Source organism: Indicator indicator, chromosome 2 (assembly GCF_027791375.1).
Source record: "Indicator indicator isolate 239-I01 chromosome 2, UM_Iind_1.1, whole genome shotgun sequence".
Lineage (NCBI taxonomy): Eukaryota > Metazoa > Chordata > Aves > Piciformes > Indicatoridae > Indicator > Indicator indicator.
Genome location: NC_072011.1, coordinates 42563666 through 42577891, shown reverse-complemented (window position 1 = coordinate 42577891; position 14226 = coordinate 42563666). Strand labels below are relative to the sequence as shown.

General features: G+C 41.1%; 2 protein-coding genes across 2 annotated transcripts in view; one reads left to right on the top strand and one right to left on the bottom strand.

Moving 5' to 3' along the window:
- The window catches only part of DNAH8 (dynein axonemal heavy chain 8), a 147888-nt gene extending 146155 nt beyond the window's left edge, over positions 1 to 1733 (bottom strand). The window contains exons 1-2 of the mRNA XM_054397009.1: positions 1665 to 1733; positions 841 to 975 (exon numbers count right to left, since the gene is read on the bottom strand). Coding sequence (XP_054252984.1) covers positions 841 to 861 — 21 coding nt within the window. The 5' untranslated portion in view covers positions 862 to 975; positions 1665 to 1733. The remainder of the gene's footprint in view (positions 1 to 840; positions 976 to 1664) is intronic.
- Positions 1734 to 6834: 5101 nt separating this feature from the next.
- Positions 6835 to 14226, top strand: GLO1 (glyoxalase I). Its single transcript, XM_054397958.1, has 6 exons — positions 6835 to 6925; positions 7703 to 7785; positions 9230 to 9370; positions 10374 to 10441; positions 12149 to 12238; positions 13679 to 14226. Exons 1-6 carry the CDS (start codon positions 6845 to 6847, stop codon positions 13765 to 13767), a joined length of 552 nt encoding a protein of 183 aa, XP_054253933.1. The 5' UTR covers positions 6835 to 6844; the 3' UTR covers positions 13768 to 14226.

Sequence of the window (14226 nt, the reverse complement as noted above, 5' to 3'; positions counted from 1 at the left end):
CTTGTAAGTGAAAACTGAAGCTCTACTGATTTGATCAAAGGAGACAATACCTGCCTGAATTTTGAATGCTAAGTGAAATATCTGTAACAAACGAAACCAACATCATAAAATCAGAGAAGGCAAGAACCGTGTCTTCTCACACACAGTTATACCGAGTTTTGATGGTTTACTGAAAATAATCTTTTCTTTGTTTGCTCCCGATTGTTCAGTCACTTGGAATCCGTTAGACACAACAGTAAAGCCACACAAAGAATTACCGAGCTTTCAGACGTTCTACAAGATTGGGATCTTCTCCCTCTACGAACCCATTTTATCCCATTTTTTTGAACATTCAAATATGGAAATTATTTAATGGGTCTTTCCAAATGTAATTTATTAAGCAGTTCAGGAGTGATTTTCCCTCAGTACTAAATAATTTTCAAAATGTTCCCATGAAGATACATGTATTTTTTCAGAATCTTTGGCATTAAAGTAAGGATTTTTAACAAATAAAAATTATCATCTTCAGAATATAGTAACGTCAGACTGAGATGGATAAAACTTCTTGGAACTGGTGGACGTGACAAGAATCCCTTCGGTCAGAACAACAGCAGTAATGATGTTTTCCTTCAGGTAAAATAGATGAAAAAGCCACAGTCAAAACTCCTAGGAATATTTGCAAATCTGGCAGGAAACTAAGCTGAACGATGTAGTTAAGTATCATTTTAGATTATTTTTGTGCTTTATTAATCACATTTTCTGGCAGAAATCCAACTATAGATAACTCTTCATAACAAAGTGACAATCTGCTACATAGTTTGACTAATAATTGAAATTAACAAACATACAGAATAGACTTACAGAAGGGGCATCCAAAATCATTTCTTCCACAGTTGGTAAGTCTAAACCTAGTCTGACACTGAGAATTTCAAATATGTATTTATATGAAGCATCAATTTTTTTTCTTCGACATTCTCTTGCTTCTTTGTATTGAGCCTAAAACATTAAACACATATTTCAAACTAAAAATACACGAAGTTATTACAACAATGACCTACTAATGCCTATATATACTGTCCTATATTACAAGACTACCTAACTTCCCTACTCTTTAAAAACATCTAAAGTGTCAAAATCTAACAGAACAAATTATTAAAAATTATTCTAAAACCTAAACTCAACTCTGAGGATATATCAAGGAAAAGCAAACATTAAATATACTACCTGCAGCTAGATTCTAGATTCTAAGATATTTATGTCCCATATTAACAGGGTTTATTTTTCACAATTAATATCTCAATTTACTACATTAATACAGAACAGTGACAAAATCAGTTTAAAACTTAAGTATCTAAAGCGGGTAAATATTTGCAGGAACTAAGCCAGGTTCAGCTTTGCTTCAGTGTAAATTATTCATTTAATATCTCCTGCTTTCTTCCTCTGTTACTTTAAAAACACAATCTCAAAGACTCACTTCCTGCCAGGGACAGTTTAATAAAAGAACCAAGTATAAACAAAAAAGGAAACTGGGCAGGGGGGAGAGGGAAAAAAAAGGCAAAAAAACCCGAAAACACACACACAAACAGAAACAAACAAAGCAAAGCAAAATATTAACACAGACTAAATTTAATCATGTGAGACAAGAACCAGAAATCTATTTAAAGACATAAGGTTGAATACTAAACCTGTTTTTCTTTTAAGAGTTCCTGCAAAGACAGAACTCCACTAACACTCCGGCAAAACCTAGACTTTTTGCTTGCAACAGAGTAAGTCTCTAGAGAAGAGGCATAGCTTGATTGTGGGAAATAGCGAACAGATCTGGCTGCAGCATCTTCTGGTGTAACAGGAGCAGGTACAGAACTCTCTGCCATGAGATTAGGCCCAGAATGATGTGCGGCAGCAATACTGGGCCCACCATCTTTTCCAGTGTTTGAATTTTCTTTACTATTTTTTTTTACCTCCTCCATCCTGAAATGGATAACAAGCATTTATATACATTTCATGAGAAGTTACAAATGTCAAACTTAAAATTATTATAGAAAGACCTTTTAAAAATAATTGACCATAAACTTCTATTTTGTGAATATCTTTTAATATAACAAATAATATTTTTTAAATATTAATGCTTTCACTGAATACCTGATTACTGAAAAACAGAAACTGAGAATACAAATGATTTTTTAAAACTGTTAGTTTGCAAAATATATACATATATTCAGAAACCAAGATTACAAAAAGACTTGCATAAACTTCCATACTAGGTCTTAAAAGCGTTGCTCACGTAAGCACTTACACATGACTTACACAAACACCTCACCATGAAGAATATTCTTAGCGTGTGTTTACAGAAGTAATGAAACAGGTAGGGTGTTGGGTAGCATTTTTTCAGTAGAAAAATATAATTTAGCATCAGACACCTTCAGCGTAATGAAATGGTCAGATTTTTTTCTTAATTCTGTGCCTAAACCCCGAAACACTGCAATTCAAAGGAAGTGGATGCCATTCTTCAATAAGATAAAGGAATTTCCCATTCCATCTCCTGGTGGCCAGGGACTACCAGATAAATTGCCCTAGATGATGATTTCTAAAATGGCCTCAAACAGAGTGACTGCTAAGCAGTAGGTTGTTATGCAATGTTGGTTACTTCATTTTTTTCCCTTTCTACTTCACTAGAACATAAGCCTAGGAAATGCTTGGTTTCTGAATCCCAAACCCATAGCATAGGGCTCCAAAGAAGCACCTAAATCCTCTCTCTCCATGTTTTTCTGTTACAGGGCTCACTCATCCACTTGAGTTTGCTGGCTGTAGTCCTATTCTGTAGACCTTGACACTCACAAATATCTATAGACAAATAAATGTTTTACTTAGTGTGCTCAAATCTGTGTGTGGAGTGAGTGACTAGCTCCAAGGCACTGTAAGCACCAATAGAGCTATACCTAGTCCTTACCTTGTATCTAATCCTTCCTCTAAAACTGTAGATTTTTCAGTTTCACAGGGATATTTTAATGGATAAATATTTTATAAACCACATGTTAAAATATGCCACTAAGGTTATAATCACAACAACAGATGAAAACGAAAGCATGAAAATTGCTGTTCTACTGAGAGTACTGTTATAGTAAAGATAAAAACAAGCAAACAAAACCAAAACAAGCCCCACAACTATCAGGAATTAATTAGAAGTTCTTTTGAGGCTTTAATACAGCCATCCACAAGTCTGTTATATGCCCTCTTAGACACTATTACCTGGTTCAGAAAACAGAAAATCAGAAGTGAGGTTAAAATAGCAAGCAACACTTACTGCAACATTACTAGTTCCTTATTTTTGGCTCTGATTAACAAAGTGGCCACTGTTCTATGGATTTTTGGCATGCAATCACCTGCTGCAGAAAATGTTCATCTCTTTCTTGAAGTAAAAATACTAAGAAAAAACAATTTGGGAAAGTCAGGGGTAAAAAAAGAAAACATCTAAATTAATTTCTTTCACTTTTAGCTGACTGCGTGTCCTAGGTTCAGCTAGGATAGGGTTGGTTTTCTCACAAGAAACTGGGAGGGGCCACACTCAATAGCAGGATGAACCAGCCAGTGGGGTATGTGATTCCATTCTGACTGCAGCTACACAAGGGAAAAGCTGGCCTAAGCGGGCACAGTGAGTTTTGGTGCTAGTGTTGAGGGAGAATGCTGTCTGAGTGCATCATGTTCCTAGCTTGTATAAAGCATTCCTAGCTTTATATGTTACTTAATTACTAGTGTTGTTTTTCCTGATGTTTCATTATTTTTATTGTTAAACTCTCCTTAGCTCAGCTCATGGGGTTTTGCGTTTTTCTCCCAATTTTCCTTTCCATTGCAATGGGAGTTTGGGAGTCAGGTGAGCACCGAACGGTGTATGAATGACTAGACACTCTGCTGCCGGCTGGGTCTAAAGCAGGATACGGGGCTGGTCATCTGTAAGATTAGTGGGATACTTTCCTCCTTAACAAGCAAGTGGAATAGGTTAGAGGTTGATTTCCTTGCCTTTTTGACTGGCTCTCTTGATGTTGAACAGTGAAGTTAATGCCTTCTCCTAAAGGGGTGAAAATTTCGGTTTTCTTTTAAAACAAAGATTATATTGTATAATGGCATCCTCCCTGTCTCTCCAAACACCTGTATACAAAGATGTCTGGTGGCTCAGCTGAGATTTTCACACTTTCAAAAAACAGCATAAAATCCAGATGGCTCCTTACCCTAATTTCTTACAGCAGATGTGCTTTTATGTTAAAGCTTCCTTTTCTCCCCTTCAAAGCATCCTAAACCTTGTCCACTCGGTCCTGTTTATGCAACAGAAGCGAGTCTGGTTTCCAGCAGAACAGTCTTAAAAGAGGAAAACGATATATGAGGAAGGCAAGGAAAAGTGGAAGATTCTCAAGCACGAGGAGAGACTTACGGCTCTCTTCTGAAAAGCCGATATGCCTTAACCGGCACTTTTGCTTTAGCAGAGAGATGCAGGTAATGAGGCTCACAGACCTGACTCACAACGCGGAAAGAGAAGAGCAGTCCCCCAGCAACATAACAACCGCCCTCCCTCCGCTCAGGAGGAGGAGCAAGCGGCTCCAACGCCTTCCGCGGGGCGATTACTCCGTGCCTGCCCTCCCGCGGTCGAGTGTCTTTACCGGCCCTGGGGCTGTAAAGCGCGGCGCGGGGAGAGAGATAACAGCCAGCTGTTATCAGAGCCCGTAACGGCTGAAGCTGTTACCGGAGAGGGCTGGACAGCTGTGATCGGTTAGCTGTGAGGGACGTCTATAACGGCTGAAGCCGTTACCGGAGAGGGCTGGACAACTGTGATCGGTTAGCTGTGAGGGACGCCTATAACGGCTGAAGTCGTAACCGGAGAGGGGCTGGGCGGCTGTGATTGGTTAGCTGTGAGTGGAGCCCGTAACGGTTCCCGCTCGGGTATCGCAGCGCCCCGGCGCGAGCCCAGCCCGCAATTCGACTTCCAGAAACGGAGCCGTGATTCTGCCGTAAAGATCGTGCTGAGGCGGTATCAAGCCGCAGCGACGCAGACGTAAATGCCTGTGCTCCAGGACTGGTTTTAAGTCATAGGGGATCATGGAATGATTTGGGTCGGTAGTGACCTCCAAAGGTCATCTGGACCCACTCCATCAGGTCCATGTTCTTCCTGTGTTGAGAGCTCCAGAGCTGGATGCAGTACTCCAGGTAAGGTCTCACTAGAGCAGAGCAAAGTGGCAAAATCACCTCTCTTGACCACTGGGCCATAGTTCTTTTGATGAATCCCCAGGATGTGATTGGCCTTCTGGGCTGCAAGTGCATACTTGTGGCTCATGTCCAGCTTCTCATCCACCAAAACTCCCATGTCCTTTTCCACAGGGCTGATTTCTATCACTTCATCGCTTAGCCTATATTGATCATGAGCATTGCTCTGGCCCAAGTGCAGGACCCTGCACTTGGTCTTGCTGAACCTCATGAGGTTCACCTGGACCCACCTCTCCAGGTTGTCCAGATCTTTCTCAGTGACATCCCTTCCCTCTAGCATATAGACAGCACCACTCAGCTTGGTGTCATCTGCAAATGTGTTTATGGTGCACTCAACCCCATTGACTATATAATCAATACAAATATTAAACAGTATTGCTGCCAGTGTGGACCCCTGAGAGACACCACTTGTCACCAATCTCCATCTTGACTTCCAGACATTGGGCACCACCCTCTGGATGCGACTGTCCAGCCAATTCCGTATTCACTGAACAGTCCATCCATCCATATCTTTCCAACCTGACAAATAGGATGTTGTGGGAGACCTTGCAGAAATCCAGATAGATGACATCCATTGGTCATCCAGTGTAGTGTTTACCAACATAGTCACTCCATCATAGAAGGCCACTAGTTTTGTCAGTCAGGATTTGCCCTTAGTGAAGCCATTTGGCTGTCTTTGATCACGTTCCTGGCCTCCACATGCGTCATCAGGGCTTCTAGGAGAATCTGCTCCATCATCTTCCCAGGCACAGAAGTGAGGCTGACAGGTCAGTAGTTCCCAGGGTCCTCCTTTCTACCCTTTTTAAAAATGAGTGTAATGTGACCCTTCATCCAGTCACCAGGGACCTCACCAGACTAGCAGGACTTGTAAATACTATGGAGAGTGGCTTGGCAACTACATCAGCCAGTTCTCTCAGGAGTCTGGGATGCTTCTTAGCATGTCCCATAGACTTATGTATATTCAGGTTCCTCAGGTGGTCATAGATCTAATCTTTGCACACAGTGGGAGGGACTTTGCTGCTGCGGTTTTTTGAACTTGGGAAGTGTTGGGAGAGAAGTTGCCAGTAAAGACTGGCCTGTATCAGGAATAATTGTTTATAGTAAATCTCACTGCATAACTCTAAAAGGTGTCACATGCTACTTGAAATCTTCTTCCAGGACCTAAAGGCAGACACCGACATCTGCGAGTACCTAAACGAGTGCACCGCATATATTTATGTAAACAAGGCTGAAGGCTCAAGGTCGGGTTTCCAAACCATCCCACTTGGAAGGGTTTACAAGAAAAAAAAAGCACCATGCCTCTGGACATTAGTACGGTCCCTACACCTGCTTGGGCGTTTGCATGGTACCCTCGGGACCTGTGAACGACAGCTAGAGGGACGAATGGTCACGTCAAGATCGGTGGTTTCATTTTACTCTACTCAACTCCACAGATTGACTTCTCCTTCCCGTGAATGCTTACAGGACCGAACATCTTCACAGCGCTCTGCCCTTGCCCTTGTCTCCCCTCTGCAGCAGCACAGCTGGAGGTACGCCCCTGGGGCGGGGCGAAGCGGAGGACCGCCTTCCCGCGGCTGCCGCCACAGCCGGGTCCGGCACCTTGTCCTCTCCCGACATGGCGGAAGAAGCGCAGCTCAGCGGCCTCAGCGACGAGGCAGCTTACGGCGCCTGCTCGGAGCCGGATGCCAGCACGAAGGTGGGGTGGTTGGGGGTGACGAAGGCGTCCCGGGGACTACGGGCGCTGAGAGAGTGGGCAGCAGCGCCCATGCCCCTCCGCCGCGTCCTTTGACGGGCGGACGTGCAGCATGTGGGTGGCGGTATGGGGCCGGGAAGGGTCCCGAACTGTTGAGAGGAATGGCCGGGGATTGCGCGGCAGGCCAGACGCCTAGGGTGCGCTTTGTGCGGCGAGACCGTCACGGCGTCGGCTAGCTGGACTCGGTTTCACGGTCGTGGTACAGGGCGGATGCGCTGGGCCGGCAGTTGTGAACCGCCGTCCGGTAGCGCCCCGCGGCCGGGCCGGCCGGGCGCTCGGCCGGGTGGTTGCCCCCGCTGGTGCGAAGAGCGTCGGCCGGGATGGAACTGAGGATTTAAGGGGTTTAGCTTTATTTAATTTCAGTGTCTGCAATGAGGTCCAATATCAAACGTACACTTGCTTGGTGTGGTTCGTGTGAATAAGGATATGCATGATACCCCTTTTGTGATACCAGTGATAATATATTAATGATAACAGTGCTGGTTTGTTTATCTGTTTTAAACATTAGGTTGCAAAGACATTTATTTAACACAAATCTGTATGTGTAGGATCAGGAAAAAAGGTTTTATTTACACTTAATGTGTAGATAAATATTTACACTTAATAGTATTCTATTTGTTACTTGTATACCTGCCAGTTCATTATTAACAGGCATCTTTGTTAATACCCAAAATTAAACCCTGGTGGATGTATAAGCAATGAACCTATTTTTCCCCTCAGGATTTTTTGTTTCAGCAAACAATGTTAAGAGTAAAGGATCCTAAGAAGTCTCTGGATTTTTATACAAGAGTTCTTGGAATGACGTGAGTAGAATCATAGAATCATAGAATCAGTCAGAGTTGGAAGGGACCACAAGGATCATCTAGTTCCAACCCCCCTGCCATGGGCAGGGACACCTCACACTACATCAGGCTGGCCAGAGCCTCATCCAGCCTGGCCTTAAACATCTCCAGGGATGGGGCCTCAACCACCTCCCTGGACAACCCATTCCAGGCTCTCACCACGCTCATGGTGAAGAACTTCTTCCTCACGTCCGGCCTGAATCTCCCCACTTCCAGCTTTATCCCATTCCCCCTAGTCCTATCACTACCTGATATCCTAAAAAGTCCCTCCCCAGCTTTCTTGTAGGCCCCCTTCAGATCCTGGAAAGCCACAATAAGGTCACCTCAGAGCCTTCTCTTCTCCAGACTGAACATCCCCAACTCTTTCAGTCTGTCCTCATAGGAGTAGTGCTCCAACCCTCTGATCATCCTGGTGGCCCTTCTCTGGACACGTTCCAGCATGTCCATATCCCTCTTGTAATAGGGGCTCCAGAACTGGATGCAGTACTCCAGGTGGGGTCTCACCAGAGCTGAGTAGAGGGGGAGTAAAAGTTGTATGCCAAAATACCTTTCTTGCCCCCCTGCTATTCTTATGAAAGGTTTTTTGTTACTTTGATGTAATTACAGTAATTGGTCTAACAACATAAACAATGCTGGCCCATCAGATGATGCCCAGTTGGACAGCCTGGCAGTCTTTGAGAACTCCCATAGCACAGTCGATGCCTAAGCTGCAAATGAACTAATATTGGCCTTGACTAGAAATTTCTTTGTTTTTTTTACAGAGGTCATTAATTAGCAGTGATCAGCTTGCTTACATTCTCCTCGCTGAGCCTGTAGCTAACAGGAACTTTTCTGACTGTGATTGTAATCAAGATTATAATCTTAAATTTATCTCAGACGTAGTTCATGACTACATCTGGTCAGAAGAGACCAAGGCAATGGACAAGCTCCAAACTCAGTTTTTTTGGAGAAGGCTAGTGGAAGGCAGATACCCTGCAGCAGCTTGATGTGTTTATGCTAAGACTCTGTGCACATTCTTGACATTTTAAATGAGTTATTTCAAAATTCTAAACATCATGAGTCCAGTCTAAAGTAAAATAAATTACTTCCACTTTAGGTGGAGAGAACATAAAAATTAAATACCTTGTAAGTTGAAAAATAAAATTGATTAGTTTTGCATGCCTACTTGTTCTCATTAAACATCCTACAAAAAATGCTCAAGTATTTTTTTAGTTGATTGTCACATCTGAAATGGTTTTATCATTATACTTAGGTATTGAAATTGTAAAAGCATTGTATCTAAAGTATGTTTGTTTTGTAATCTTGTCTTTAAATATTTATTTCTGTGGGGCAGCATCTTGGTTTGTTTGCAAAGTACCTGATTACATTTTTCAGTTACTCTTTCAAAATAAATGTTGCCTTTTAGACTGCTTCAAAAATTTGACTTTCCTACTATGAAGTTCTCGCTCTATTTCCTGGGGTATGAAGATAAAAATGAGATTCCAAAAGATAAAACTGAGAGAACAGCTTGGACCTTCTCCAGAAAAGCTACACTTGAACTGACACAGTAAGTATTAGCATGATGAGAGATGACATTTAGGTAACAATGATTAAACAGAAGTGGATGAATAGGAATCCTGTTGGATTGAATCAAAAGTTTAATAATTACTGTGGAAACATCTTCACTGTTACAAAACTGAGATCTCAGGTACTTGGCAAATTTAATCTTTCTCTCTTCAGAGCTCTTTCAAACTTCTAGGTGAGCCGTGGTACATAAATACGAAGTAATGCTTGCTATATTTTCAATATGCATGCCATCTGGGGTAGGTAAGCCACAGAATTTAGGAAAACCTAGCATGGTTAGAACTGTCTTTGGAGCCCCAGAGTATCCTAATAATGGATAACTGTTGCTTTTCAAGAATCTAGTCTGGCTACTTTTGGAATCTAATGGCTGCCCAGAGAGGTTGTGGAGTCTCCTTCTCTAGAGACTTTCAAAACCTGCCTGGTTGCATTCCTGTGTGGGCTATCCTAGGTGATTCTGCTTTGGCAGGGGGGTTTGACACGATGATCTCTGGAGGTCCCTTCCAACCTCTAACGTTCTATGATTCTGTGATTCTAATTGAAAGAGGTATTGTCAGAAACATACAATTCATGTAAACAAGGTATTTCCTTAATGCTACTAGTCACAGTAATTGTGCAGAAAGCGAAGTCATCGAGAGATTCTATCTGGCTTAGCTTCAGGACCTGCTACCCTCACTGTTTGTTCCCCAGAGATGGGTAGATAAACTGACTCATGCAGTGCAACCTTGTGTCTAATCTGAGTGAGACAAGAGTGTCTCTGCCTCATTCAAATCTAGAACCTGAATTCTAGCGAGGGGCTGTGAACATGACTGGATTAGCCTCAGGACCTATGACTAGGGAAGGTCTTCCAAGTCTAATGAATTCAGCTGAAAGCTAATTTTTTTTTTTCTTTTCTAAGAATGAACTTACCCTTCTGAGGAAACAACATTTAGGATTGTTAATTTGGACACTTTCCTTAAATTTCCTTCAATAATAATTATTTCTTACAGCAACTGGGGCACTGAAAATGATGAAAATCAGTCTTATCACAATGGCAATTCAGATCCCCGAGGATTTGGTAGGTCTGTGTTTGTAAATGTAAGCTTTGGTTTATTGTGATTACGTTTTAAGTCTTCTGTATTGGGGAAAAATGGAATTTGAAATGCTTTGGTTTGTTTTTAATCTATATATATTCTATACAAATATTAAAAATTCTATATAAACAAATGTTATTGGGTAAGTTCATGCCGTAGGGTTTTTTTTAAAATGAGAACTAGTAGAAAAGTATTTTAAACTTGTATGGATGAAAAGATATTTTAGTAGGTTGAAGAAAACATACTAGCAGTAGGAAAGATGGGAACTTGCATCCTGTCCTTTGTCTCTCTTCTTGTGTCTTGTATGCTGTGAAAGATCATGAAAATAGTGAACAAATGGCTCAGAGTAATGAGCCACAGTTATGTTTTCTGTAAAGAATTTAATCCTTTGGCAAGCAAACAGATGCTAATAGTAACTACTGAATGAAGAACAGTAATTGCTGTTCTGTATCAGGTTATCATGGTGTTTAGGCTGATAGACATTTGGATTTCTATTTTATAATCCACTTGTTACCCATTTTAATCTAGAATTCCTGTTTGTAGCACTGAGGATGGTGTTCACATGGCTGGATTTGGTATTTTGAGTGCTTGAAAAGTCACTGCCTTGTGAACTAAGTTTCATACTCAAATCTAGCCATTTGACGTTTGCATCCTGGGATTGAACCAAAGATGCGTGGCCTGCAGATCAAGTGATGTGATTCTGCCACTTTGCTCTGGTGAGACCTCACCTGGAATACTGTGTCCAGGTCTGGAGCCCTCAATACAGGAAGGACATAGAGCTGATGGAGCGAGTCCAGAGGAGGACCATGACAATGATCAGGGGTTGGAGCACCTCTGCGACAATGACAGGCTGAGGGAACTGAGGTTGTGCAGCCTGGCGAGACCCAATAGCAGCCTACCAGTACCTGAAGGGGGCCTACGAGAGGGATGAAGAGAGACTGTTTACAAAGGCCTGGAGTGATAGGACGAGGGGCAATGGCCTCAAACTAGAGAAGAGCAGATTTAGATTGGATGTTAAGAACAGGTTCTTTACTGTGAAGGTAGTGGAACACTGGAACAGGTTTCCCAGGGACGTGGTTAGGGCCCCATCCCTGGACATATTTAAGGGGAGGCGTGACAGGGCTCTGGGCAACCTGACCTAGTTGCGGTTGCCCCTGCTTACTGCAGAGGGGGTTGGGCTAGATGACCTTCAGAGGTCCCTTCCAACCCAGACCATTCTATGAATCTGACATTTAAAATTTCTGAATTGATTTGTAAACTCAGGCCTTGCATAGTGCCAGGATTAGTTGCTACAAATACAGCATTAGCAATAAACTCCTTGTTCAGTTGAACTGGGCTGATGCAACAAAATCATGTTATGTGGGCATGCTTCAGGAAAGGAAATACACGTAAACCATTTGGAAAATATTTTTTTGGTAGTCTAGATAATATTTCTCTTCTAAGCAATATAAGATATTTTAACTCCAGAATTTCTATTTGAAAAGGTGTTATCAAAAATCCAACTTCTAAGGGAGAATAATGTTAATACTCAAAATGTTCTTTCTGGAAGCAACATTTTTCTTGTACACAGTCATATCTTATGTCAACTATAGCGTGGAAACTTTTTACAAAAGGTGAAATGCTGAGCAAACTTTTTGCTAGGACACAGAAGAATGCTTAACAGTGTTTGTCACTCTTACTTTTTTGCACAGGACACATTGGAATTGCTGTCCCTGATGTCTATAAAGCTTGTAAGAGGTTTGAAGAACTAGGAGTGAAATTTGTGAAGAAACCAGATGATGGTAAGTCTTGATCAGAAATGCAAGTCATGTTTTTTTCTTGCTTTTAATGTATTCTGTGTAGCGGATACTCCTAGACAATTACTAGTGCTTTATTGCTTAGAAGGCACTAGAACCAGTTATTCCTGCACTTTCTCATGGAGGCAAAACTGACAATAGAGCCATCTTGGCACAATATTTAGTTAGTCTGGCTAAGTGCCTTCTGTCTGTTGTCTGACTTTTACTAAAATTTATATGCTGTTTTGCTGTCGTAGTTTACTATGTATACTACTGCATAGAGTTATTACAAAATTTACTTTAATACGTACCAAGTTCACACATGTCCTATCTGTTTGGTCCTTATTATATGAAAATAAGGTGACTAAGAATCCATAATTACTCCCACACATTGAAACTGAGTAATTCTTGACTCTTCTGGCTATTCTTGTTTAAATACACCTAATTCCACCTACTAGCTGCTACTGTTATAACTGTTCTGTCATAACTGTTTATAACTGTTTTGTAGAAATAGCCTCATTAGTGTATATCATATTTGACTGGTATAACTTCTACTAAAAAATGCGTAATGTATACCTCAAATGTCTGGAGAGTGCATAAAGAATGTCTGTAACAAAACAGCCTAAAACACAGAAATCGGAGGCATTTTTCAACGGGATTCTTTCTCATGAGATTCATGAAAATTCTAAAATGAACACCTAATAGCAGCATACACAAATATGCAATACATCTCCCTTTTGGCTTCAGAAACCAGACTGTTGCCTGTATTAATGGTGGGGTTTTTTTTAGATCAAAAGTAACATTAGTGCACAAAGCTTTAGTTTCTGTGTATTGGAACTGATCTTCCAGATTTATGTCGAGGGGAATTTCTTTCTAAGAACAACTAATTGAGGAGAGACTTAAGTGATTCTTGTCTTGCTCACTGTGTTCTCAGCTGAAGCAAATAGAAGATGCGTAGCTGAAAACTTAACTTGAATGCAGATTTCTTGATTTAAGATTTTTTTATGAAGTGGTACAGATATGTATGGTAAACCACATTGGCATGGGGAGGGGGGAACAAACAAAAATCAGTAACATGAAACTTCATCGTGGAGGTAGGGAATACATACTGGCAAAGACAGTATAAAAACACCCTGGAGCACAAAAATACTTCTTTTAGAGGATGAACACACAGAGGAATATGCAGAAAACTTAAGCAACGAAAGGTAGAATTTCCAAGTGACTTTAAGCTACAAACTTTGTTGAGAGTAAGCTAGATAATTTAGCATACAAATATCTAATGCCAATTGAAAGCTGACTTAGATGTATTCAGAATTAGCGGTCTACATTCGAGCTAGTTCTGACACAGAAGAAAAAAATTTCTTTTTAAGTACTCATACTGGACATGAAGAACTAGCCATGTAATCTTAACTCTCATTTTGTTCTTTTGTTGTTGTTTTCTAATAGGTAAAATGAAAGGACTTGCATTTGTTCAGGATCCTGATGGCTACTGGATTGAAATTTTGAATCCTAACCACATGGTGACTCTCACTTAGTCTAATGAAATGTATTCTGTAAGAGATGGCCACTTTCAGTCTCCTGAAGAAAATCTGTAGCAGTGTTAGTGAAATTCTTGCATAATGGAGAAGAATCAGTCATCTTCAGAGTCTCCTCTAATACTATTCCCTGGGACCTCGCTGTACACTGATTCCTTTTTTTGTTTTCCTGTGATGCCACTACAGTTGTCCAATTAGGAATACTCAAGCATTTTGTGGATGAGTGCTTACAGAGATTCTCCTCTTGAAAATTAAGTCAGTATTTCACTAAACACTATCAAAAGATACGGAAGCAGAAAATCACTGTATCTCACACTGTTTAGATTTAAACTAACAACAAAAATCCTGTGTTACTATTGAGCTTCAACAAGGAGGAATAAAAGACAACTTCAGAATATTTTCATGAAATCAAAAGATCCTGAAGGCTTCATGCTCTATCTTGTATACCAGAAAATAAAA

Bases quoted from the DNA above. Each gene is read 5' to 3' on its own strand.
- GLO1 (XM_054397958.1), top strand. From the start codon at position 6,845: ATGGCGGAAGAAGCGCAGCTCAGCGGCCTCAGCGACGAGGCAGCTTAC. The intron at 7,786-9,229 runs GTGAGTAGAATC...GTTGCCTTTTAG, and splicing joins ACAAGAGTTCTTGGAATGAC to ACTGCTTCAAAAATTTGACT. The intron at 10,442-12,148 runs GTAGGTCTGTGT...TTTTTTGCACAG, and splicing joins TTCAGATCCCCGAGGATTTG to GACACATTGGAATTGCTGTC.